Source organism: Falco rusticolus, chromosome 17, assembly GCF_015220075.1.
Source record: "Falco rusticolus isolate bFalRus1 chromosome 17, bFalRus1.pri, whole genome shotgun sequence".
Classification (NCBI taxonomy): domain Eukaryota; kingdom Metazoa; phylum Chordata; class Aves; order Falconiformes; family Falconidae; genus Falco; species Falco rusticolus.
This window is the reverse complement of record NC_051203.1, coordinates 5,166,403-5,193,017: the sequence shown is the minus strand read 5'-3', so window position 1 is coordinate 5,193,017 and position 26,615 is coordinate 5,166,403. Positions and strand designations below refer to the sequence as shown.

Here is a 26,615-nt window from a genome sequence, read left to right as displayed (position 1 = left end):
TGACGCATTAAGTGTCTTTAATCCAAGGGACTGAAGAGCAGACCAGGAAGATTAGTATAAGCCAACAGACAAAAATTTTTTAAAAAAAAAAAAAAAAAAAGGGATAAAAATTGGTTTTTAAAACAAATTAAAATTCCATACAGTGTCTAAAAGATCACCTAAAAACTAAACATTGCTTAAAATTTTTTTTTCCCCATTCAAACACATTTAACGCAGTGAAACGTTGTGACAAATAATAATAATAATAATAATAATAATTCATGGACTAAAGACTTCAGAGCAGCCGTCCTGCTCCCAGGAGTGGAGGAGCATTGCCAGCCCCCCAGCCCCGGGGGGGGGGGGGGGGCAGTGCTGCTGTCCCAGCTTGAGCTACGGCCCCGTGCCTTTTCCACCCCGCTCCACGCAGGACAGCATCTCCCCCAGGGGGACAGCATCTCCCCCAGGGGGACAGCATCTCCCCCAGGGGGACAGCATCTCCCCCAGGGGGACAGCATCTCCCCCAGGGCTGGGGGAGCGGGCAGAGGCGGCAGGGAAGCATCTGCTCCCCACGTCCCTGCAGAGCGGGGTAAAACAGGGGGCACTGGCCTCCTGCTCGCCCCGTTTCCCCCCCCCCCCCCCCTGCCCACCCCTGAGGTCAGAACTGGATTCCAGGCACAGGTACAGACTGCGGTGCCCACGGCGGGGGGCTGGGGGCCACACGCAGCTGCTCGCCCACGGACACGACACACACCCCACGCACAGACAGACAGTGACACAGACGGTGCTGGCGGGGAGCCCTGCGTGCCGCCCGGTAGAGGCAAGGCTTCCAGGCTGGGGAGGGAGGGGGGTTGGCTTTTGGCTACCGTGCTTTAAAAGCAGCAGTTTTCCAGCCAGCAAAGCAGCATGGCAGCCACAGGGACCCCCCCCCCTTCCCCACGCCAGCCCTGCCACACACAGCAGGACGGGGGAGCAGGCAGCTCTCCTTCCCCACCCCTAACCCATTCCCAAGCCCGAAGCCCATCCTTAGCCAGCATCCACACCAGGAACACACTGTCTGGCTTTCAGCTCTACAGTAGTTTTTAAAAAATATTTATATGTTATATACCCTAAAAAGGTCACCACAGGAATTTCCATGTCTTTGGAAGGAAGGAAAAAAGAAAAAAATCAAAACCATTTCACGAAAGAAAAAAAAATTATCCAATTACCAGCGGCGTTCACCTACAGGACAAAACCCCTGGCCGCAGCGTATGGATCTGACGGGGGAATCTTACCGCCTGCTCCAGCAAGGTCAGAAACACAGGTGAGTAGCTAAAAATAACTAGTCTGGTATAAATGTCTGAATTCCATGCGCTTGATATAACAGTCTGTCTCTTTTTGTCTTTTTTCTTAAAAAAAATATATATATAGTTATTGCTTTCTCAAGGGCCGGCGGGCGCGGGGCACCCTCAGTGGGGGAGCGCGGCAGGCTCGGTGGGGTTTGCTTTCTTCCGCCTCTTCATCAGCAAAGGGTTCGAGGAATCTTCGATTTTCTTGATCTTGATTTGTTCATAGTCCACTCGCATGGTGGCCAGCGCGCTCGTCATCTCCTCCTGCGGGCAGGAGGCACAGGCAGCGCCGTCAGCAACACCCCGCGCAGGCACAGCCCGCAGTCCCCCAGGACCCCCAGGGTGGCTGTCCCCCCTCCGAGCTCCCACAGGGACAAACTGCTGCAGCAGGGGCTGAGGGTCACACCGCCAATTTTTCCAGCCCTGTCCTGAGCACAGATCTCCCCGGGAGCCAGCACCCTCGCACCCAGCCCGAATTTGCCCCGTTTGTGATGAGAAGGCAGAAGCGGACAGTGCCCAGATGGCACCCGGGGCTCAGAGCGTTTCAGAGAGCAACAGAGGGAGGTTTTACCTTCACGTCCTCCCACAGATCCTTCTCCTCTTTCAGCACGCGGCTGGTGTGCAGCGGGGTCTGTGGCACCTGCATGGATTGCTGCCAAGAGCAGAGGAGTGTGAGCTGGGAGCCGCAGGCATCCCACCCCTGCCCCATCCTCATCCCCATCCCACCCTGCTGCCTCATCAACCCCGCACTCACCATGATCCAGGGGTGGTTCATGAACTCCGTTATCGTCATACGCTGGGTCGGGTCAGTCTTCAGCAGGTTGCGTATCAGCTGCTTAACTGGAAGGGTTTGGGCAGGGCTGAGCGTTAGTGGGTCCCAGGGGGCTCTCCCCATGCTCCAACCCGAGCCAGTGGCCCCATGGTGCCTGCATGCACCTCCTGTCCCCTCCGTGCCACAGAGCTCATCCTGGTCAAACCCTTCAGCCAAAGCCTCTCCAGCAAAGAGGCGAAGCTGCAGCATCACTGGGAGGTGGCCCACGCTTTCCCCCAGCCCTCGCAGCGCTGCTGGACACAGGGCTGGCCCCGATGGGAAACCTCAGCCTGGGGACAAGCCATCGCAGGCACCACATTTACCTTCCTCCGATACTTCGGACCATTCTGGATTGGGAAACTCGTACTGGCCCATTCGGATTCGCTTCTTCATGCCAGGTGAGATGGCCAGGCCGTGGTTGGAGTAGAAAGGGGGGTACCCACACAGCCTGCACCAGGGGAGGGAGCAGAGAGTCAGTGCGTTGCCCCAAAAGCCCCCCAGCAGCGCCTGTGGGGCACGGGGCAGTGCCAGGAGCAGGAGCAGCGCAGCTGGGAAAGGCTCAGCCCCACCAGCCAGCAAACAAGGTCAGAAGCTGCATCCCCGCTTCTGACCATGGCAGGACGGCGAGGGACCTGTCGGACTTACAGAATGTACATGATGACACCGAGGGACCACATGTCACAGGACTTGTCGTACTTCTCCGGGCCCAGCACCTCCGGGGCTGGTAAAGAGAGAAACAAAGTCCTGAGTCAAAGCGGCAGCGCCCGGTGAGAGGGACGTGACCATCCCACGGAGCTGCCCAAGAGCCGCCTGCAGCTCCGCACAGTCTCGGCAGCCCTGCTCAGAGCAGCGCCAGCGCTGCTGCATGGGCACCAGCACGGCCACGCAGGCAGCAGAGGCAGCAGCGGTGCAGGGTGGTGCCACCTTGCAGCCCCGAGCATGATGCAAGGGAGGCTGCAGCACGGGGGTGCAACGTATTGGCCACACACACCGACACCACGCTCATCGCAGCCCACCGAGGGGTGGCATGCAACCCCTGCACGCACCAGCGAGCTGCAAACCTGCACCCAAAGCAGCCCCCAGCCCCAGGCATCCCAGACAGGGCTCGCCCCCAACACCACGCAGGAGCTGAGGCTCCAGGCTGGATGCAGAGCTGATGGGCTGCACGTGGCACCTTCCAAAGCCCCCCGGCTCTGCCCTCCAGCCCTGCAAACCTGCAAGCTCAGGACCCCCAGCCACTTACCCACATAGTATGGCGTGTAACACGGAGTGGCCAAAGAGTTGTGCGTGGTGGTTTCTTTAGCAAAGCCAAAGTCCGTGAGTTTTAGCACAGCATTGGGCCTTTTGGAGGTGTACAAGAGGTTTTCCGGCTGTGAAAACACAGGGAAGAAGTGAGCAGAAGAGCCAGAGCAGCCTCAGCATTGCCACAGGCCAAGCGGGGCTCGGCATCGCTGTGTGAGCGTGCAGCACGTACCTTCACATCCCGGTGCGCAATGTTGATCGAGTGCAGGTACTGAATGGCTTCCCCAATGCTCTTCATTATCTCTGAAGCCTCTGAAGCAGCAAAACAAAATACATCAGAAGCGTTTGTAAGCAAGATAAAATGAGCACCATTCCCTGGGTCAGTCTGCCGACCAGGAGCCAAAGACTCTGGCTGAGGCCAAAGGGGTTTCCTCCACCTGAAGTCCCTCTTTCCAAGCAGGGCCCCCCCCACCACCCAACCACGGGTCAAATGCAAACAGAAGAGAAACTCCCAGGAGAAGGGATGGGGCAGGCTCCAGCCCCTGACCCCCCCCACCCAACTGCACAAGCCCCAAGGAGGGGCTCGCGCTGGGGCAGGGGGGCTGATCCAGCCCCCAGCACCAGTAGGGACCCCAAATCTGCAGGGAAAACAGCTGGGAAAGTTTTCCCCATGGGATGGGAAGCCAAGGGAGGCAATGGGCTCAGGGTTTGGGGTGTGCGGACACTTCTGGCCACAGGAGCAGCAGGGATGGGATCAATGAGCTGTATGAGAGCCACATCCCCTGGACTTCATGTTTTTTGAGAGGAGTGGGTGTTCCTGAAGGTGACTGAAGCTCCTGCCTGTGCTGGAGTGGGACGGACAGGGTGTGGGGGTGGCTGAGCAAACATCCCCTGCTCTCAAGCCAAGTGCAAAACCCCCACTGGGGATTCAAAAGAGCAACTGAGGGTTTGGACTGGACCAGAGACACTCCTACAAACATCCAGGCATGGTCAAAGACAAAACGCCTCGTCCCCACGGGCTCCATACCCCGTTCCGTGAAGGCCTGGTCTCCCCTGTCTTGAATTCGGCTGAAGAGCTCCCCGCCGTCCAGGCTGGAAGAGAAGCAGGCAGCGTTAGATGCTGCTGCATCCGTCTCACCACTGGTGCAAGTGGCACCGCAACCTCTGATGCTCAGCCAGGAGCTGCACAGCTCGGCAAGAAACAGCCCCCTTCTCCATCCCAAGCCCTTGGATCGGTGTTTCTGGGCACGGGGTGCTTCAGAGCTGCCTCCTTCCAGAAATAAGCGGGGCAGAGCCTCCGTGCTGGCAGCGGAGACGCTGGGTGCAAGCGGACGTGGTCTCCCCACCAGCCCACAGAAACACATTTACAGTAAAGACAGCAAACGTGGTGAGAACGCTCCCAGCACACCCAGCCCCATTTAGCTCACAAGCCAACCACCTCGCCGGCACACTAACCCCGTGCAGAAGTGCTGAGCAAAGACTGTGGCACAGGCGAGGCGTTAGCAGCACCGAGATGGGCTCACGGATAGGACGGGGGAGGCAGAGACTGAACCCCGCTGCAGCAAAGCAGGCGCTCACACAAGGTGTTGGAGAAGGACCGAGGAAAGCTTGGTGTGGTTCCCTCCCCAGCCAAAGGCTCCCCAGGTACCCTAAGGAAAAACCCAGCTCCCAGAGAGATCAGGAGTGAGATCGGGGATAATTCTCCATGAGAACAGGGATAACGGTGCTTCCTGTCCCTGCCTTATCTGACTTGAGCAGAAACGGCTCCCGGCTTCCCCAGCACAGATAGCATCTCCTGCCAGCGCCCTTGACATTTGCTGGACATGTGCAATACAGATCGTGTGCAGCTACCGCTGCACGGAGCGGACAAGGAGACACACCATGCTCACACTGAAAGTCAAACGCTGCCTTGTGATGGGTGTTACACCCAGAGCATCCCTCAGGCAGCGGGCAGCTACCGCGGAGAGACGCTGCAGGGAGCTGTCGTTGCCCTGGGGGACTTGTTTCCTACCCTTCAGCTACTGCTTTCTTCCCACACAAACAGATGTGCCACACAAACCTTTCCCATCCCTGGCTGCCCAGCGTCCTGGCGTGGTTCTCAGAAGCCTCTTCCCACACAAGAGCCGCTCGGGCAGCTGCCGCGCCGCCTGCCCCGGCGCTGCTCACAGTGCTCCTCGCACCCGCTGCCCCCCCGGGCAACCTACTGGCTTGCCAGAGGAGAGGTTTTGGCAAGGAAGCTGCATCAAATCACAGCTGCGGTTGGGATGTGGTTTCAATACTTTCCCCTTCATTCCTCCTCCTCCCCAGGTTATATCAAGCATCTACCCGAATCAGAGCCACTCAACTGCCGCTGCAAGAGATGCAACAGCGTTAGTAGATGCGCCAGCTCGGCTTGGCTGCGCGCTGCCCAGCCGACTCCACCGCAGGCTGCTGGGGTGCCAGGAACCCACCGACTACCCTGACTTTCGATGGTCAAAGTCAGTTTGGTTATGATCTACCTGCAGCGAGAACCACAGGCCCTAAGCCTCCCGACAGCCGAGTGAGTTTTCAGAATGACTCAGAGCCAGCACAGCTCCTGCCGTCCCTCCAACGCCAGCAGTGCAGCACCTCTTCCAGGGCTTGCATCCCTACGGCTTGCAGGCTGCAGCCCCCAGCACAGCATCTCCCTGGGGTCCCCAGCACCAGCGCAGGAAGGTGCTCACCCCACTTTTGGCATCACCCCATTGCCCTGCAGGGCTGTGGGTGCTCCTGTGGGTGCTCCTGTGGGCAGAGGCCACCCCGGGACTCACCACTCCATGACGATGAGCAGACACTTCCTCCCTTGGTAGAGGTTCTCGTAGACGTCCATGATGCGGACGATGTGCGCGCACTGCGACGCTCTCCAGTGCAGCTCCACTTCCCTGCGGGCCTTCGGGCAGTCCTGCAGCATCTGCGAGAGAAGCGAGACCCCGTCAGACCTGAGCCCCCACAAGAGCCGGGCCATGGCACCCCCGGGGCACACTGCCCACGCAGGGAGGACGCAGGGGACGGGGCCAAGCGTGGGTGCTCTCTGGGGGTGGCATCGAGGTGAGCTCCAGCACGCTCTGTGCAATGCCTCCATCCCCATCTAGTGGGAAGAGCGTGAAGCCACCCGCCCTCGTAAGCCTCTTGCCCTCTCCTCCAAGGCTACAAAAAGCTTATCCCGGCTGCCTACCCCCTCCCTGCACCCCCGAGATGCCACCCCGGTGCCCAGCCAGCCTGTGCCACCAACCAGCAAGACTTCCATACTGCATTTAGGAGCAAACTTCTGCACACTGGTACCTCCACCACTGTGCCCCGGGGTGTCACCCAGCACCCTGGCTCTCCTCTTGGCAGCCCCCCAGCAAGTGCCACCCACCCATCACCTCCCAGACACCAGGCTGCTGCTCAGTGGCACTGCCAGGACCCTCCTGCCCTTACACACGGCAGAAAAGCACCTTGCCACGGCTTCAGAGGCCACCAGCCCCCAGCCACACGTGCCTGCGGACCGGACAACACAAACAGCCAGATGTTGCCTAAACAGCAGCTTTTCTCCCAAGCAGCAGCAGCTCTTTAATGAGGCCTCTGCCCTTCCCAGAGACAACTCGCAGTCTCCAGGTGCAGGAAGGATTTGCTCATCTGCCACATACTATTAATTACCATGTTTATCAGGATAAACAACTGGCCTTAATTATTATACTTCTAAATATAGAGCAACAAATGTGTCTATCTTGAGCAGTTCATTTTCCTTCCTGTCTCCAGCAGCTCTTGGGGCCAGGCTCGCCGGAATGCCCCAGAGCAGTTCTGCACCTCGATGTTGCAGTGAGTAGGGACACGTGGAAATGCATCCCACCCCCCGTGTGCATCAGTGGGAAACAGCAGGTTTGGTCATTTTACCAAGAGAGAGACAGAAACTTACTTCTTGCCCCTCTGCCCTCTCCCCGCCGAGCTCCCAGGGCTGCTCCGCAAGGAAGAGGAGTGTCAGCCCCTGGGATGCTTCACAGGCTTGGCAGGACCCGAAGCGGTGCCCAGTGCATAGCAAGGACCCCTCTGCCACAGGGGGATTCTACAGGAGCAAGGTTTAACGCTTGCTGCAGCCCCAAAAGACACACACTGCCTGTGATAAACGAAATGCTTGCTGACAGCACTCGTGTAACAGCAATTTGCACTCCTGCCTGCAACGGGCCACTTGCCCTTAGCTGCAGGGCAAGGGACAAATAGGATGCACACTTCAGCCCCCTGCCCGTAAACCCTAAACCCAGTAGGTGGGGTTTGGTCTCACCTCTCCCACCTCCCCAGCTCTCCTGCTTCCCGAGGAAACCCGTGCAGGTGGACAGGGTGCAGGGTGGCTTCTGGTACCAAAACATCTGGGGGCTCAGCAAAGACCAAAGTAGCCAAGCCACCCTTTGCACAACCATTTGCACCGACAGCATCGATGCAAAAGGAAGGCAGGAGGCTGGACAGCCCTTTCCTACTTTGCCATTGCTTAATTACCCTAAAAACCAGATCCTGCCAAAGCCATAAGCAAACACAGCGCCAGTCCCCTCCCAGCAGCCACACAGGCAGGGAAGGGGCCTGGAGAAAAGCTTGGTTATTTGCAGCTCCGCTTCGAAAAGCCTGGCGTGGGGAGCCAGGAAGCTGAAGACTAAAAAACAATTTGTAATTACGCACTGGGAAAATTGAACAGCAGGAAGCAGACAGTTAACATCCTTCTGCACAAGACAAACAGGAGATGTACAGAAATATATATCCAATTTTTAGAGGTCACTCGGAGCGCTTTTAAAGGAGCTTAACTGTATTTCTAATGAACTAAGAGGCAGCAGCCTCCATTACCTGTACCAGCACAGCCCTGATGTTTGCTTTTGTACACAGGCACCTGCAGGCGAGCAAGCAGCTGCCCCGGCGCGCTCAGAACACGCCAGCTGCAGCTCAGCTGCACCACAGCCAGCTCCCTCTGCCACAGAGAGGCCATGGAGAGCCTGCTCGCCTGCCTGGGAGAGGATTAAACCTCATTAAGAGTCTGGTTTGGTCTATTTAGGAAATGTTCCCCGTGGCAGGTGACAGCGCCGTGACAAGGAGCTGAAGACCAGGTGCAATGAGGCTGCAGGGGGATGCGGGAGGGACGTGGCAATGCCCAAACCACGGCAGAAGCAACCCACAAGCTCAGCATCACCCACATGGCCTCCATCCTGCCCTCAGCACACAGCACCGGCTCCCTGCGCCCCAGGGTCGTGCTGAGCATGGCACAGGGGGGAAGGACCCTTCGGTCCTGGTCCAGGCACAGCGAGGGCAGCGCTTGCACCAGTTCCTCACCAGTTTCTCCTCAGCAGGTAGCTCCCACAGCCGATGACTCTCACTCCCTCCTGCGCTCCTTGGCCGCAGCCAGCAGTGAAACCACCGGTGGGTGACATCCTGGCGTGCCAAGTGTCGCTCTGGTCATGGGAACTCCACATCGAACGTATTTGGGGGTGTGTGGTAACACTGCTCGGGTCCCTAATTTAGCTCCAGTATCCAGGGCAGCTTATGGCTGCAACAAGATTTATATTTCTTGGCTTGCAACAAGGAGGCTGGGATGGGAAAAGCACCTCGTGTCTCCCTGAGGTTCAGCAAGGGTGAACTGCCCCTGTCCCACCCCAGCTGAGGGTACCACTCTGGGGACACCGTCCCCTCCCACCCAGCAGCTTCAGAAGCAGGAGATTTTGCAACAGCCGTAATCCCGAGCACAACCAGAGTTAACCCTTTGTAGAGGGGAGACGGCAGCAGATGGACAACCTGCTGGAAACCCCTGACAGCCCCCTGCTGCTCCCAGCGCAGCTTTTCCACCTCTGTCCTCTTCTTTTCCCCTTCCAAGGGAGAGCTTCTTGGAGATCATTGTTTCAGATAGGAAAGGCTGCGCCACCAGCTCGCTCTTGCTGGAGTGGAGGGCTCAGCACTGGGGCAGCAGCTGAGCCCAGCACCGAAGCGGACAGTAACCGGATCCCCAAGCTACACAAGCATCCCCAGGATGGGGCACAAGAGCAGCGCTGCGCAGGGGGCTCGGCCACCGCCTCCGAGCAAAACCAGGTCCCTCGAGCAGGGGAGTCGTGTGCGTTTCCCTTTACAGTGGTTACATGCTTTAGGTGCTAGCTTTGCAGCCAGCGCAGGTCTCTGAACCGCCTCTCATCATCAGAGAGCATCTCTGCGTCTGGGTGTCCCTTCAAGACTGCGAGGGACAGGGGACAACCAGGACAGCCATGCACCCCAGAACCCTGCACTGTCCTGTCTCACTTCCCACTGGGAAGGAGGGAGAGCAGGGAAAGAGCCACCCCACCCCACCGCGGTTAGGGAGGCAATTCAGCTCTCAGCCGTGTTTCAGCTCTCCTCGCTGCAGCTCGACACCTCTGCGATTTCGGCAGACGGCGTTTGCTGCCATCCTGCGCCTTGGCTCAGCCCGGCTCCCCCAGGAGCCGTTACACGCTGTGAGAGAAATTAGTTACGTGCAAAGCTAAACACACTCATTAGCTTCAATAAAACCCACAAGCCAAGGGCTCTGAAACTGGGCCCACCAGCACACGGCACAGCCCAGCCACTATGTGTGGGACCCCCACGGCAGCAAAGGCTCCTCCCAGGCTCCCACAGCAGCGCCGGGATTTTCACCATCTCTGAAAGACAAACCCTGGAAGCAGATGCTGAAAACAAACCAGAAAACAAAACAGCTCGCGGGGCATCTGCAGGGGGATGGCACCCACCCAGCAAACCCAAACCCGGCAAGCTGCCTCCACGGTGCAAGGAACAGGGCTGCTCCCCGCCTGCCACCGGGAAGGAGCTTCAGCAGAAATGAACGGGCTGGGGGCTCTGCCCCGTCTGCTCGGCAGCACGGCGAGCTGCATCTCATCCCCCACCATCTCACGCCGAGCACAGTGAAGGCAGGTGGGCATGGGGAAGGAAGGAAGATGCCGGAGAAAACAAGGGGGCTGGAGCCACCTGCACTCACGTTCCCTCACCCGCGCGCGTCCTCAGGCACCACTGATTCAGTCTCGCCGCCTCCTCCTGGGATGATGTGCCATGAATCACAGCGGGTTGGCAAAGGAAGCTCCCTCCTCCGCTGGCACGGCAGGAGGTCCCAAACGACCCCGTCCCAGTCCTGCTGCTACCCACCGTGGGTGCCACTGCAGCCCCGAAGGGTACTGCCCCTCGGCGAGCCACGAGAACTTGCTGTGATCACTCGGATCGGCAAAATACCCCTGTGCAAGAGCTTGCAAAGGGAAACTCACCTCCCATGGGCAATTTCCATGAAAACTGAGGATCAGGCGCATACTGGCATGCCAAGCTGTTCATTTTCCTGGGCTCCTCCTCTTTGCTCTGGCTTCACGCTCACCCCGGGCGCCCCAGCTGCTCTTGCAGGCAGGGTATTTTTATTTCTGTGTGTATTTTGATCACACCCAATTCCCCTCGGTTCCCAGCAAAGTAGCACAGGCTGCACGCCTCACCTCTGCGGCAACTGCCCCTCCAACAGCCTCCTGCAACAGGACCTGCAGGAGCGTGCCCACGCCACCTCGAGGAGCTCCCCTCGGGAGCTGTCTGCACCACGGGGGTTAAAATAAACTCTTCTTAAGTTGCAATAAAAATAAACCTACAGTGAAGAAAGGCAGGCTGTCATCCTCCCGAGTTTTCAGCCCAGAAGCAAAGCAGAGGTTCCCCTGCCTGTACTGCGCACTCCAGGTTCCCCTGACTGGGCTAGCACGGGGCAAGGAGCACTTTTTCCTAATAAAGCAAAAGGATTTCTCTTCAAAGGATTTGCCTCTTCTAATCCCTCCATGAGCCCTAGTTGCCAACTGGCATCAGCTGCTTCACACATTTGTGGAGCCAGCGCTGGATGCTTTGCACATGCTGTTCCCACCTCACAGCACCGGGAAGGTAAAGCCCCCCTGCCCCCCGCCACCGGTCCCCGGTGCCCACCCCACGAGGCACAGTGCTGGGGGACCTGGATTAAACTGATCACCTCCCCTGTGTCTGTCTACGGCCTCTAATGCCAGCCCATGCGGGGAGCCCCCGAGCAACCGCCCCGAAGCTGCCCCAGCATCTCTGCTGGGACGGTTCGGAGGGGACAAGCAGCAGAAGGGCACAGGAGCGGCAAAGCTTCGTTCCACTTTTGCTGTTTATGAACTCTAGAAGGGAAATAAAATCACGAGTCCCAAAGCCCCTGAGAGGAATTACGTTACCAAACGCAAGGGAATTGATAGTTCAATCACAATGCAGTAACGCGCAGCTCAGGAAATCTCCCCCACATCACCAACCTTTACCTTAAGCCCATCCCCACTGCTCGCATCCCCCGTGACCCAGCGATGGGACTTTCCCCAGCTGGGGATCAGTTCTGCTCCATGCAAGCACACAGAGCCGCACAGTCCCTGCCTGAAGAGCTTTGAGCCCCAAGAGACCAGGCAAAAGCCTCATCCTCACGTTTGTTTTGCCCGGGGAAAGCCAGAGAGGAGACGAGAGGTGACGTGTCTGGAGGAGGAGCCGCGCATGGGTCCTGCAGCGTCCTGCATGCAGCGTGCCCCAGCCTGCCACGCCAGGGTGCTATTTAGAAGGGTGGCCGCTGCTCCTGGATGAGATGGCTTCACCCAAGCCTCACGGTTTGCAAGGCAGGACAGTACCACCCACCTTCTGGAGGGATGCTGGTGGTGGCTGTGGTGCCCGGGCAGCCGCTGAGGCTTTGGCTGTTTGGGAAGGACACAAGCACAGCCGGCTCCATGCATCAGTGGCTTCATGCCCCACTGCCATGAACAAAAGGTCATCCTCCACATTTACTTTCCTCGGGGAAGATGGAGAGGTTGGAAAAAGCGTCCCAGTAAGACAGAATTATTCAGATTAGAAAGAGCTACACACGGAGCAAGACTGGAGATGCAATTCAGGCCGAGCAAACGTGAACTGACACACATGCTCGAGCTGCTCGGCTGCATTCTCCGAGCCTGAATTATCGGAGCGCTTGGAGGAAGACCCAGAGCCATCGCAGCGAGCGCGGGGAAAGCTTTCCCACCGTGCGGACCAAGATGAGCAATGAGCCAGGCACGAAGAGGCTGCATGTGCAAGGGGCAAGCTAAAAACCCTGCAAGCAGCAGCCAGCACGCTCGCGGGGGCAGATGTCGGAGCAGGCAGCCTCATCCCTGCTCCTGCGGGTGATTTTGCAACAGGGCAGAGGATGGAAACGGGGCGAGGGAAGAGGCAGCTATTGCACCACGCTTTCACAAGGAGACCCATCGCACCGCTCGCCTGCAACGGTTGCACAACCCTCCATGCCCTGCGTGCTGCCAGCTCCCCTGCCCACGGCTCCCATGGGGGTCCATGCCCACGACGGGATGCTCAGGACCCCCTGCCCTACAGCCCCCACCCCCACCGCCCAGGGCATCTGCTGAGCATTTCCCCGCTCTTCCCCACGACAGATGCAGCAGCTATTCAGCCTTTTCAGGCCGCAACAAAAGCCTCTCCAGGCACACAAAGGCGAGGAGCAGAAGAAAGGCTGGGGCTTAAATAAGAGCCACCTGCCAGGGGCCTGTGCACCCCGTGCAACTGGGGTGCTGCTCCCCAGCCAGCCCCGTTCTGCAGAGCCCATTTACCAGCAGCACAATTATTCTTGGCACGTTGATTTCAAAGAAATGAAGCTCCGAAGCGGGTACTCAGAGGCAGTGCCCTGGATGCTGAGGGAAGGGCCACCAGTGTGGTGGGGACATGGCGGGTGAGGGCAGAGGAGGAGATGGGGAGATAGGAGGGGGCTGCAAAACTCATGGGAAAAAGTCAAAGCAGGTAAATGGCAACAAGGCGGCAGCACGAAGCATCCGCGCTGACTCACAGCACCAGCAGCAGGCTGGAGCTGGTGCTTAATGAACAGAAATAAATAGTTTCAAGCTTCACGTATCCGAGAAAAACAAAATTTGGGGCCAATTCAGTCCCAGGTTTTTGTTTTGGGATCATCCTCTTCTCCCCGTACACCAGAAGCAGCACCAGGTTTCAGTGACTCACCCACTGCTTGTCTCTCGGGATGCTCCAGGGCTGGTGTTAGTGGCCCAGGTGAGACAGGCACTAGCCATGGTCAGCAAGGCTCCCACGTCCTGCTGTGCAGAGGGATGCCCAGGAGATCCCAGGGAGCAGACCTGGATGGAGCGATGGAGCCACCCCCCTGGCCAGGACCTCCAGGACCTCCCTGTGAATCCAACAGGGACAAAGGGGGACATGATGGCCAAAATACCCCAACCCAGCCCATCCCTTCCTACAGTCACCCAAGATGTCACTTCCCACCAGGAAGTCTGAGCAGGGAAAGGACTCGGGGCTGGGAGAAGCTGCAGCCCAGCTCTGGACAGAGCCGCTGCAGGGGGGGTGATGCTCAGAGACCCCTCTGCAAACCAAACCAGTGCATCCCGCACGCCTGTGCTGCAGCCCCTGCCAGGGGCACGCCGCAGCCACCGGGGCCTTTAACAAAGCGAAAGGAAAGTGAAAAGCCAGGGAGGGGCGGACGTCTTCATGTGAGACATGGCTGCAGCCAGCGGATCTGCTCCATGCACAACCCCTTTACTCCCACCTCTTCGCAAAGCTTCGGGGCTGGGGTCAGCTCCTCCTCCTCCCCAAGCCCCATCCCCTGCCAGATTTCCTACCGGAGCTGCCGAGCTCATCAACAGAAAGGGGCACATACGTGCTTTTATGATAGGAAGTGGTTGATATTCGCAGGTGTGATTAATACATTAGTAAACACTAATGTCAACCATTAACTCAGCGCTGACCTATGTCCCCCCCTGCACTTCCCTCCCACAGGCACAGCTTGAAAAAGCCCCTTATCGCGGCGCTGGCACGGCCATCTCTGCCAGCCCCCTGCCCCAGGCCAGGGGCTTTCCCTCACACGGCAGACGCAGACGGACGGACCAGCTCAGCCTCTGCCAGGCAGCCCACGGACAGCACCCGGAGCATCCTTCTGGGTGCCTTGCTCTGCATCAGCCTCGCCACAACCTTGGGGACACGACCCCACCATTACCTCTGACCCCAGGGGCAGCTTCGGGGTGATTCCACACACCGACATCCCAGAACTGCTTTTATTTTTGGACATGCCCACCCCTTCCTTAAGTGCACTGGAAGTGATTTAGGGGAGAGGCTCAGACCGCCCAGACCCACGCCTGCAAGCGGAGGAGCCGTGAAGCCCTGCCAGAAGCCCCACAAACATCCACTGCTTCCCGGCAGCTCCTGGGCTCATGCTTTGCACAAAAATGAAGTTTCTCGGGGCCCGACCCATGGGCAGGGCACCCTGCGGGACAGACGGGTGGCTGCCACCCCCTCCCAGCACAGTGATCCTGCCTGCTGCCTTTCAACACAGCAATTAGAGCAGTGAAAATATATATATATATATATATTATTTTTTTTTTAAAGAGGGAAAAAAACCAAACAAACCAAAACACAAAGCCGCACCAAGGCCAACCACTCTCGGAGCACCATCCATCCCCGGCGCTGGAAGCAGTACAGCCTCGGGATGCGTTTCTTCCACCCATGCCAAGACTAAGGAAGGTTTTGTTTACACACCCTTGAAGCTTGGTGACGACAGCACGTTTTGCATCATTCTGTCCTTCCCCCAGCCGTTTATTTAATAGAGTTTCACCCTCATCACAGGCTTTGTCAACACCAGGGCACAGCAAATACCTTCCTGAGATGATGCCAGGGATGCGCAGCCCAGTGGTGCCCCACCGGCAGCAGCTGTGCCTTTGCCGGGAGATCCCTGCAGGGCTGCAGAGAGGAGCATCCCCCTAGCAGCTGGGATGAAACCTCGGAGGCACCCAAGCAGAGCCAATCTAAGGGGTTGGCATCGTCCTCCTGCACGGTGCGCCTCAGGCACGATGTCCAAACGGGTTTGAGGCTGCCAGGGCCTCGGGGCTGTGACTGTGGCTCTTTCCCGTGTGAGATAAACAGCTCCCGTGCCGGGTGGCCGCCGCTTTTGTTGGCAGCGGAGCTTGTTGTGCACAGGGGATGGCCAGGACAGGAGCGACCCAGGGATCTCATGAGACGCCTTTGTCTGCCCAGGCGCTCAGTGAGGCAAGGGCCCCGCGACCACCACCGCCCTCCGCCTGGTGCTGCTCCCTCCGCCTCTCACGCGGCACAACAGATAAAAAACCTCCAACACGATCAGCTCCGATGCAGCTGGATTCACGAGCCCACCCCCGGGGACGCACAGGGCAGATGAGGCTCCAGCACACGTGGGGCAGGGAGAGGGGCTGCTGCAGCCGACCCGCAGCGAGGCGTGTGATGAGAAGGGATGCTAACGAAGGGGCAGAGGAAAAGGGGAGGATTGCACCCCACTGGGTGATGGAGAGCGGCTGAGCAGCGCGCACAGTCACACGCTCCCGCTTTTCCCACCACAGCAGTCAGTGTTTTAGGGGAAATCCTGGAGGCTGAAGCAATGCAATGAAGGGCCAAGAGCCTCCTGCCACCCCGCAAGCCCAAGGGGCCGAGCAGGGTGGTTCTCCTCCACCAGCCCCTCTTCCCTCCGCACCAGCCATCCAGAGACTCCTTCAGCCAGGAGGAAAACACAGTTGCGTTTCTATTTTTAAAAAGCCCTTCTTTGCATCCTGCTGGCACCTCATTAAAGCTCCCAGGACACGGTGACTATTATTAGCTCCCTCCAGGCTTTCGGCAGCCCCGAGAGCCTCCGCGGCACCTGTTGGCAGCAGCCGCGCGGCCCCAGAGCCCGGGAGGTTTGGTGAAGCCTGGACGGAGCCCAGGCCACCAGCATCCCAGTCAGCACCGTAACCTCAAAACACCTCAGCCAACAAGCGTGCAAAGCTCATCACCAAGCGCCTGGGTGCACACGCTTCTGAAAACACCATTGGAGGAGAAACCTGAACCCCCTCCGTGTAACCAAGAGGGGAGCACCGGTATCTCCCGTGAAGAGGTCCTGCCCAACACACAGCACAAAGCAAGGGATCGGCAGCGGAGGTTTTACGCTTTTGCATCTTTTTAATCTATAGCAAAGACACATGCGCTCTGGGAAAGACTCACTGATGCTCCCGTGGATGCCCAGTACCCCACTGCTAGACAGCGTTTACCAGCAGGGGCCTTGACTTCTTACCAAATACAACAGACAGCAAGGGCAGCACGTTGCACGCGTTTTGCCTGTTAGATTAGAACGGGAAAGGGCTAAGAGGATAAAAGCAGGGACATTTAAACAAACTGACAACAAAACCTACTCCTGCAGCGACTGCTGCTCCTCTGGCAGGCCGAGCTGTTCATCTCGGGTATTGCCATACCCAGCCTTTACAAAGAAAGCTCCCCTGACAGACAGCGTTACAGACACCAGCTCATCCCGGGGCAGCGTTAACCGGGGCCCGGGGGAGCAGAGGCAGCCCCAGGGCACAGGGTGGGCAGGGGGAAGCTGCTCCCTCCGGGCTGGCCAGGGGCTCCTGGGTCCTGCTTTGTATGAATTTAAGCTTTTTCAATCCCACTTATTCAGGAAAAGAGCTTAGGGCTGGGGGAAGCCAAAGAGCAGACAGGCCAGCTTTTGTGCAGCTCGGCCAGCCGCCCACCCGAGGGCTCCAGCAGCCCCCGCGTTTCCCAGTGCAAACCCTGCGGCACACTGGTGCACACTGGTACGCAGCAGTGCTGGTGCCCGTGTGGCCCCGCAAAACCTAAGCAACCTCGAGCCAGCAAAGCCTCCGTTTCCTAAGCAAGAGAGAGGAATTAAGTCTTGGAGACTAAATTGGAGACTTAATTCCAATGGCCCATATGAGCAGCACCCCACAACAAGTTACCCCCATCTTTCCCACAGCGAGGTTTAAGGCTCTTTCCAAGGCTGCTGGCATGGTTTGGGTTCAGGGTGGGTTCAAGATCCAGATGTTCACTGCTGGTTAGGAGTCAAGTCACTAAAACCTTTGAGGCATCACTGCATCCCAGCTGAACCCTCCCTCCAGTGACATTCGCCTGGTTGTTTCAGTGCAGTCTTTGGGGAGAAAGAAGCGTGAAAGGAATGTTTTAGTAAAAGCCAGAGGCGTGTGACCTGCCCAGCACAGGCTGCCCTGGCTGCCAGAAACTGGCAAAACTGAGTTAACACCTAGAGCAGCCAGAAAACTCCTTGCCCTGGTTAGCTGGACCCCGCAGGGCTCAAGCCCTCCCCGCCCTGCAGTTCCTCAAGGCGAAGCCCAGAATATCAGCCAAAATCACCGCATGCTGAGGCACACGGAAAGCATAGTCCTCCATGAACTCCAGAGCGCACGAGGCACAGACCTGCTCCGAAGCTCCTGGGGAGCAGCTCCAGCTCCCAGCCAGCCTGCCCCACGACCGCCCGGGAGGTGCCAGAGCTGTCAGCAGCATGCAGAGACCACACTTTAATCCATTCCTAAACTCCTCAGCATCTTACTCACCCAGGCTTCATCACTCCAGCATTTGCATCTCTAATGACACCCACCCGAGGCCAGGCTGGCCATCTCCTCCAGCAGCAAGGAGCTGGGGAATGGGAGCACTGGGACACTTCGAAAAATCCTGGAGGACCCGGAGTCACCCCCTCCTGAATCCCACCACCCACAGCACATCGCGCATCATGGCAGAGTTTTTCTTTATCAGCAACTCTTCCTTACAACAAAAGATACTGGGAGTTTCAACCCCAACGTGGAATTGGCAGGGTGGGAGAGGAGATGGAGAGGGAGGTGTCGGCAGCCCTGCTCCAGCACAGACGCAGAGCAAGGAACGGGGTCGTTCCTTGCGGGGAAAAGCACCAGGGACAAAAGCAAAGGCCTCCACAAGCTCCTGGGCCAGCAAGGGGGAAGGTGTCCTCTGCAGCAGCCCGGCCAGGTGCCCAGCCAAGGGCTGCAATGCCCCCAGGCTCCCCAGAACAGCCGTGTCCCCGCACTGACGCTGCCCTGCCGGCGGCACGGGAGGCACCCACCTGAAAACACCGGATTCGCAGCCCCGATGACTTCCAGCTGATAACCCGGGTTCAAGCTTCCTGGCAAGGCCGCCCTTCCCAGCGCGGCGGCACCGCCACTTACGCAAGAGCCGCCCAGGTTTGCTCAGCAATCTGCCCAGCGCAACGGGCAGCGAGGTTGCGAAATGGCTGAAGAGGAAGAGAGAGACGCACCAGAGCCTGGAGGAGGCCGGGCTGGCCGGAGGAGGCTGTTACCGGCAACGATGGCTCCCGTAGCCTGTCCGTACCCGAAAGCAGCGGCTACGGGAGCTGTGGGGCCGCGGGAGCCAGCACTCTGCTGGCGACAGGTCGCTGGCACCCACAGCGGCACCGCCTGTGAGCGAGCACAGCCCCTGCCCTTTTGCTAAAACTAGTGGAAATAGAACGTTAAAATTATATTTTAGATGCAATAAGGCCATCCTTACCAGTGAAAATAAAACCACACCCCTGTTACCAGACCATCTTCCCCTTGCTTTTTATTTTATTTATTATTTTTGTTAACTTGGGCTGAAGATAATGTGCATATTTTTCCGGGGGGGGGTTTGATGTGATTGTATCTGCTTTCCCCCCAGCCCAGCCAAGATACCCAGGATGCCATCCTCACTGCCGAGCAGCGCTGCTCAGACCCGGCTCCCGCTTGCACCTATGGGCGCAAGAAGCGATGAGCTGTGGCTACTGGAATTGCAGGCTGACAGGACATGCTGCCAAATTTCCACAGCAGCCCCAGTTTGCGTTCCAGCCGCACTTCCCTGAAAACACACATTTGGCAGGAGGTCCAAGAAGCCTTTCGAGAGGCTGTCCTAGCTCAGTGCCGCGCACCAGCGCCGGAGGACACCGGGAGGACAGCAGACGGGGAGAGCGCTGCTCTGTTTCCGAGCCCTCGGTAGAAGATGCTCCCACCCATGTGTGCCCACAGGAACCCCAGAGGTGCTGCAGCCCTTGGGACAGGGACAGCGCAGAGTCCCAAGCTGCTGTGACACAGATTTAGCCTGTTTCAGCGTGTGGCAACGACAGCCCCGAGCCCGATTTACCCCCCTGGTCTGGGGCCAACAGAGCTGGAGAGGTTGAACTCAAGGTGGGTGCCCAGCGGAGCCGGCTGCAGCCAGGGGCACGCAAAGCCAGGCAGCAAAGTCCATGGTGATGATGACGAAGAAACTGAGTCCATCCCTCCACTGATCCTAAATCTACAGCCCAAAGCGGGTAAGGATATCTAGCAAGAGCAGAGCCGCAAAGCCCCAGCCAGGCCGGGCGCCCCAGGAACATTCAGATCTGGGTTTGCGTTTTGAACTTTATCTCTAGTTTAGGCTACAGCTCGCTGGACGGCCAGGCACAGAATCACATGCGGCCCTGACGCCAACAGCTTGAATAATCTCATTACATATGACGGCAAACGCCGTGCCAGCTGCAGACGGCTCGAGCCAGCGCGCTCACCTGCCCTCTCCGCTGGGAGGGTGTACTTTGTCACAGCAAAGCCACGTACCGACGTAACACCATAATCCATGGGAAGATGCTGTCATCCTCCCCGGCAGCATCAGACTGAAGATGGAGCCACAGCGAAGCTCCACGTGCTCAGAGACAAACCACGCTGGTACCCCATCCTGTATCCCCCTCCCGACGGGGGGTACCGTCCCCACCACCCTCCAAATGGCATTTTTGTGGCTCACAGCATCTCCAGCAAAACTCGTGTTTCAGGTCTTCTCGGGTCAGGGGGATCTACCAGCACTCAAGGACTCACGCCCAACAGCCCATTCCTGAGGCCACGAAGGAAATGGCAAGTTAATGCACTATTAAACCTGCCGGCCACTATAATCCTTACCTCAAATTGGTAAGATCTTAAAAGGCTGAAATCTTTGAAATGACTCAGCCATGAGGTACAAAGAAACAACAGCTTAAAAGGCTGTTAAAGCTCTCTGCATTCAGGCTTACTCTTGCGTGCCCTGCTCTAACCCCGCACCCGCTCCCCATCCATCTCTGCTGGGGAACCAAAACGAGAGCCCTCTCCAAAACGAGCCTCCAGGCACCAGTCACGCACGCAGTCCTCGTGCCGTCCAGAGCTGCAAGGAGAATGTATTTTAGCATCCTGCAGCCATGAAAGATGAGGGGCATCCACGGAGGAGATGGGAACCACTTTCAGTGGGATATGAGTCTCAGGGGCCTTTGAATTCCAATGCCAATGTCACCACCAGAGATGACCACGATGCTCGACAGCTCTGGACCACGCTGTGACTGCCCAGGCTGGAAAGAGGTTTCCTGGGGAGCGGTCAGCTAACGCTGTGCTCCCATGCCAGCCTCTGGAGCTGGTGGAGGGATCGCCCGGTCCTCGCAGATCCACACCCCCCCAAACCCCCCCCTCCTCCCAAACCAAGCTCAGCCGGGTCCTGAAGACCATCTCCCGGGTCCTGCCTCAGCTCTGCTGCCCACACCCCTGCCCCACAGGGCAGTGGAGCCCAGCGGCACAGGGCAGACATGGAGCTGCTGGGGGGCATCTGGCCAACACGGGGCCCCCAGAGCTGGCCCGTACCGGACTGCGGCAGCCGTCCTCGCCCGCTGCAGACAGCCCCGGCGCAGCGGAGGGGAGGCAGCGCGTTATTCTTGGAAACCAGGAGGTGAGGTCATGCTGCCTGAATGCTGCAACTTGAGGCCAGACGCGCGGGGCCAGTTGTGCTTGGAGAAGAGCCTGACTTCTGCAGCGGGCGGCCAGGCGAGGGCTGTCTCTGCAGGTCAGGAAGCCAGTTACATTCGAAACTAGGAGGAGGAAAGGGTGTTTTTTAACGAAGGAGGGCTCTTTCCTCCCAGTTTCTCAGCAGACAGTGCAAACCCCGGCAAAGGGATGGGTTTTAAAAGAGCATTGGCTACTGCCTCTGCTGCAAAGCCCTTGGACCACCCCGGTGTGGAGCATATGAGCCCACCACGAAGGCTCAGGAGATGCCAGATGCCAAAGCCGGAGCCACGCTGCTCCCCCGTCCCACAGGGACGGCCACACAGCCACTTCCAACCTGGCCATGCCTCCAGATGCCTACCATATACCCGCACTACCCTGCAAGCTCCACATCACCCATCAGGAGTTCATCCATCCCATCAGATCCCAGAGCACATCCTGGAGGTTTCCGGGATGAGAACAGTCACCAACTCGCTCTTTCAGGCTTCCTCGGCAGGAACTTTCCCAGAGTTTTCATCACCCGTGCCTACCCACCATCCAACGAACGCGTCAGGACACCTAGCTCTCAGTCTGCACAGCATCAAATTATTATTTATACACTGCTTTAAATGCTTTGGAGCAGGGAGCACGTGTCTGATAAAGCTCAGCGCCTGCTCTGCACCGCGCGCTACCCGGAGGCAGAGCCAGCGCCGCCGCAGCCCCGCAGACAAGCGCGGTCCCACACATCAGGCTTTCCCAACACGAGCGCTGGCAGATGGCAGAAACCTCTCCACAGGCCAGCGGGAGCTCGCTGTGAATGATAAAATAATCATTTTACCTGGCTGTACTTGGCTATTAAATCACACACACAGGAGCTGTATTTCTGTCCTGCAGGACAGCTGCGCAGGAAGGATTCATTCTGGAGCAAGCAGCTCAGCTCCTAAGCCCGGTAGCGCTTCTGACACTGCAGGACCTTCAGTAAATCACTATATCTCAGTTCCCCACCTCTGAAAACGCAAGAAACACCGATCTTTTGCAAGACCTACGGCTGATAACATCAGATTATTAAGAGGAAGAACCCCACCACTTCCTGAGCATGTGCCAAAGCAAAAAACAAGCCCCTGCTCCCAGGCCACTATCAGCACATCTCACTCACAGGTTTGACTGCTCAGAACATGCAATCATAGAACCATTGAACGGTTTGGGTTGGAAGGGACCTTCCAGACCATCTGGTTCCCACCCCCTGCCACGGGCAGGGACACCTGCCACCAGCCCAGGTTGCTCCCAGCCCCGTCCAACCTGGTCCTGAACCCTTGCAGGGATGGGGCACCCACAGCTGCTCTGGGCACCCTTCTCCAGCGCCTCGCCGCCCTCACAGTGAAGAATTTCTTCCCAACGTCTGTCTAATCTAAGTCTACCCTCTTTCAGCTTAATGTATTTCTAAGAGATTACAGCAAATCCTAAATCGTTTAAACAAACTCAAACCCCAAGTCAGTCGACTCCTTTGGTCAGCGAGATAATAAACCACCGCCTTGGAAACATCCCAGTGATGTCACTAGACTTTCCACAGCTTTTCAATCATGGCTTGCAAAGGCGGCCACAGCAAAGACATTTCTGATTATATAAAACACAAGGTTAGAGGTAATTAAAATAATCCCCTCACGGAGAGTGGGGCAGAAGTACAGCAGACACACTGCGAGTTGCTTCCCGTGAGCGTGAGCCCAGGACCTTCATCTAACTCCATTGTTTAGGGGTTATTTTTCCAGCTGGATTTTCTGGGGGTTAAAGCATTTGATCTCAAGGGAAGCTGCAGGAAGCCACGGGCAACAGGGTGCTTTGCTCCCCGAAACATCTCTGCAAAACCCCTAGCCATGATGGCAGAGCGAGCACGAGGCCAGCAGCTACACCCTGGAACTGCTCGGTTCCCAGCTACGAGACACCTGCCCGATTTCCATGATGGGCATCTTACAAGAAAGAATAATGAACCACGACTGGCCTTTTTCCTTCTTTGCCATCAGAGGAACCATCGCTCACAGATTATCTGATGAGGCTGAGAGCGAGACTGAGAGTGTTTCACGAACGTGCCCCGAAGCACCAGGGATGCTCCAGAAACGGGGCTGCCAGAGAGGCGACAAACGTGCAAGCGCTCTCCAGGGCCCTGCAAAGCTCTTCCAGCTCTTCCAAAGCTCACCAGTCCAGGGGAGAATCTCCCGGTTTGAAGCTGGGGTTAGGAGTGAAGTTCATTAATGGGTTTTAAAGGAAACCTGCTCCACAAAGAGCTCCATCAAGCGACGCGTACGGCAGAGAAAAACTCACCACCTGCCATTCCTAGTCCCCACCTGCGATTTCCTCGCCAAATGAAGGCAGCCAGCCACCAACCCAGTATCTCGCCTCAAGATTAGTCTTAAAAGTGGTATTTGCAGTAGGCGAGACAGACCTCGCTCCCAGCCCCACCGCTGGAGCCTGCGTCACTAATGCCAATGGCCTGACCACAACGAACACCGCCAAGTCAGACCAGCAGTGACCTACATACAGCAGGCTTTGCAGAAATTACAAGCCTAATTTTGCCTAATAATAAATCACACCAGGGTACAAGGAAAAAAAGGGGAAGAAACCACCTAGACCTCGCATTTCAGTTCCATGCATCACCTCTTCGCAGACTTTATGTTCCCACCCTGCAGGTACATCGCCTCCCATCAGAGTCGGGTCACGGGTGCGTGGGACCATCAGTGGCCTGCTTCCCACCAGGTAATCCAGGGATGCCACACTCCAGGTATTGCTCATTACCAAAAAATACAATAAAAATTGTGGGTGGGAAACTGCAAAATAAACAATAATGATCTATATGAAAAGTAACGGCATATCTCCTGTTTTCACCTAGGTACTACACAGCAGACGAAACTACCATCCGTTAACGCGCACGTGGCATCATTTTATTTAATGGTGCATCCCTGCCACACACTACTGCACTGGAAGGAGAAGAAAATGGGCTGTAACATTTTCACCGCTTCTGGAACACTGTCTCCAAGCTGAAACTCTCCCGGAGCGCTGAAAAGTTATCTTAAGAAAAGTGACTCTCAGCAAAATCCTCACCTAAATGCCTCTCTCTGTTCGGGAGAAAGAGGTTTAACAGCATAATAGTCGCTCGTGATCCAAGAGGAAGCACAACATAACCAGAAGACACCGTTAATAGCAGGGAGACACACGACAGTTTCCCTCTGATGAAGGATCACGTTGTACAAGATTTTGGAAGAGTAAATGTAAAGAGCAACGTTCCAAATGGAAAGGTTTGCTGCACAACCCAAGCAGGCAGCACAGAGAGGTTTCAGCTGTGGCTGCTGGCGAGGGGCCATCGGGAGTCTTTTAAGCATCATCTGAAACATGACAACTCGATGCAATCACTCCCGCAGATCCTGCTTTAGGTCATCTTTCCACACTGATGCAGCCCATGAGTAATTCGGATCCAAATACCTCTCTGCAGGTCTCGAACAGGGACGTTATCCCGGCTGCATACCAGGGGAGGGGGTGAAGCCAGCACGCATCGCGTCTAGGGCAGTCACCCTCGCCAAGTTTGGGCTCAGCAGTTCAGGCCAAATATCATAATCAAATAACCCCAGCCTGTGGCTCGCGCTCACCAGGGCCAGCTGGGTACGCACCGGCTTGTCCAAGAGCCCAAGCTCACACGTTGCAGTTTTTAAGGTGCTGGAAGGAATCGCTTACAGTAGCAGCTGCGCTGCTCTTTGACAAGCCAGAGACGCGTCCAACTGCCCAGCACAACTCTTCCCTCCCCGGCAGCGATGTGCAAAGGGATCAGGGAAGAGGAGCAACACTTTTCCAAAGCGGAGGTTCAGCATCGAATATACCTCACCCACCAAGAGCTGCGCTGATGCTCTGCACCACCCTGCTAACATCCTGTGCTCCAGGATGCTTCTCAACAAACACCACGGCCAAGGACCCAACACAACCCATGGCAGTAAATCCCATCCCCGTCTCCCGCACCGCGCTCCGGTACGGGCAGGGTAACGGCCCCAACCGCCCTACCCGTGCTGGGGCAGAGAGGAACCGCCGGCATCGGGCTCTTCTGCCATCCTTCCCCTTTCAGGGCTGCAAAAGGGAAGTGCTGGAATCTGAGCTTTAAATACGTGAGTCAACGGCAGAAGCGAGGAGGAGACCGTCTGTCAAAACAGAAGAGGATTTCACTAATTTCCAACCGAACGAGATGACAATACATGTCGTCTCAGAGTACGACGCAGTGGGGGTCATGAGAAACGCCTGCGTTTCCAAAGGAAAAGTCAAACTTTTATCGCACAACTGCCTCCCCCCCCCCCCCCATCTTTAACCGCAGGGTTGCCGTCCCTTGCTGTCCCTTGCTGACCCCACCACTCCTGTGGCACTTGTGCCTCCAAAGCCCCCTGTCCATTCACTCATTCAGGTTAGGAATCCCCAATACCAACAGATGGGTTGCTCAAAAAACAAAAGAGGTGGGGGGTTACGGGTTTAGGTGGGGGTTCTGTAGCCTTCGCAGCTCTCAGGGTAACGCCGAGGGTTTGAACAGCTCATGTGTGGGCGCAAATTGCATCGACGCTGGAGAACACGACGCTCCCGCCGAGCAGACTGCCTGTACCCGCGGCACCCAGCGCCGTGCTCCGCAGCTCCGTGAAGCCGTTCAAACTTCCCGAAGTCTCTCCAGCAGGAAGACCCGCTCCCCGCTTTGCTCAAAAAGCTCGTTTGGAGCGAAGGAAAGCATCGCATCACCTGGTGCTAAACCACACGCCCTTGTATCCACCGTTTCACTACGCATCTTTCAAACAGCAGCAAGTTATGGATGAGGGATAAACGCTGAAATATTCCCTGTCGGGAGCGGGGGGCGACAGCCTGTCGGGAGCGGGGGGCGACAGCCTGTCGGGAGCGGGGGGCGACAGCCGCTTGGTACCACACGCCGCAGCCAGGAGTGACCTGCCACGGAATGGGACACGGGGCAGCCGGTGCCGGGGGGCTCAGCGCGGGGGGCGCTGCGTTTCGAGGTGCAAAGCCCAGGGGGGACTCCAGCCGGGCTCGGGTCTCCTCTCCGCTCCAGACCCCCCCGGGCAGGCTACCCACATGTCACCTCACTTCGTACCACACCAGAGAGCTGGAAAGCCATTCCGGGTGCTCCTTATGGTGTGTGGGGGGGAGTAAATATACACGTTAAAGCACAGCGGGACGGACGGGCAGCAGCCGGCCCCGCTGTCCGGCCGGCTCCGGAGCTGCCGCTCGCCCGTGCCTGCCCCCCGGGACCCCCCGGGCCGGCAGACCCCTCCCATCGCCGTCCGGCGGCGCCGCCGCTGCCCGCCCCTCCGGCCCCTTCCGCAGCACGGCGGCGGGGCGGGGGCAGCCCGGAGCCGCCCGCCCGGTGTGCCCGTGTTCCCCCCCCCCCCCGGTGTGTCCCCCCGCCCGGTGCCCGAGGTGCCCCCCCGCCCCCCGCACCTTGAGAGCGAACTTCTCCCCGCTCTTCTTACTGAAGATCTCCAAAACTTTCCCGTTGATGCCCAAGCCCAGCACTTGCGTGGTGACCTTGTAGTCGTCCGTGATGGCATTCTTCCGGATCTGCAGGCCGCCCTTCCCCGGGAACGGCGGCGGCGGCGCGGGCGGGGGGGCGGCGGGCGGCGGCGGCGGCGGCTGGGGCGGCGGCGGGCTGGGGAAGCCGGCGGGCGGCGGCGGTGCCCCGGGGAGCAT

General features: G+C 57.8%; 1 protein-coding gene across 4 annotated transcripts; it reads right to left on the bottom strand.

Annotated features, from left to right (window-relative positions):
• MAPKAPK2 (MAPK activated protein kinase 2) lies at positions 1-26,615 on the bottom strand. 4 transcript variants are annotated; one of them, XM_037410858.1, is made up of 10 exons: positions 26,367-26,615; positions 6,147-6,286; positions 4,385-4,449; positions 3,590-3,669; positions 3,359-3,485; positions 2,761-2,836; positions 2,439-2,563; positions 2,059-2,144; positions 1,876-1,956; positions 1-1,568 (listed from the first exon to the last, which is right to left on the bottom strand). In XM_037410858.1, exons 1-10 carry the CDS (start codon positions 26,613-26,615, stop codon positions 1,425-1,427), a joined length of 1,173 nt encoding a protein of 390 aa, XP_037266755.1. In that variant the 3' UTR covers positions 1-1,424. The 4 variants fall into 4 exon arrangements, with proteins under 4 accessions (XP_037266755.1, XP_037266757.1, XP_037266756.1 ...); XM_037410860.1 differs by lacking the exon at positions 26,367-26,615 and adding an exon at positions 13,983-14,015 and having other exon boundaries at positions 1,278-1,568; XM_037410859.1 differs by lacking the exon at positions 26,367-26,615 and adding an exon at positions 13,910-13,998 and having other exon boundaries at positions 1,278-1,568.

Coding starts and splice junctions, on each gene's coding strand:
- MAPKAPK2 (XM_037410858.1), bottom strand. CDS start 26,615: ATGCTCCCCGGGGCACCGCCGCCGCCCGCCGGCTTCCCCAGCCCGCCG. Junction 2,837..3,358: donor TTACACGCCATACTATGTGG/GTAAGTGGCTGG, acceptor TCTCTTTACCAG/CCCCGGAGGTGCTGGGCCCG. Junction 2,145..2,438: donor GTCCGAAGTATCGGAGGAAG/GTAAATGTGGTG, acceptor AAACCCTTCCAG/TTAAGCAGCTGATACGCAAC.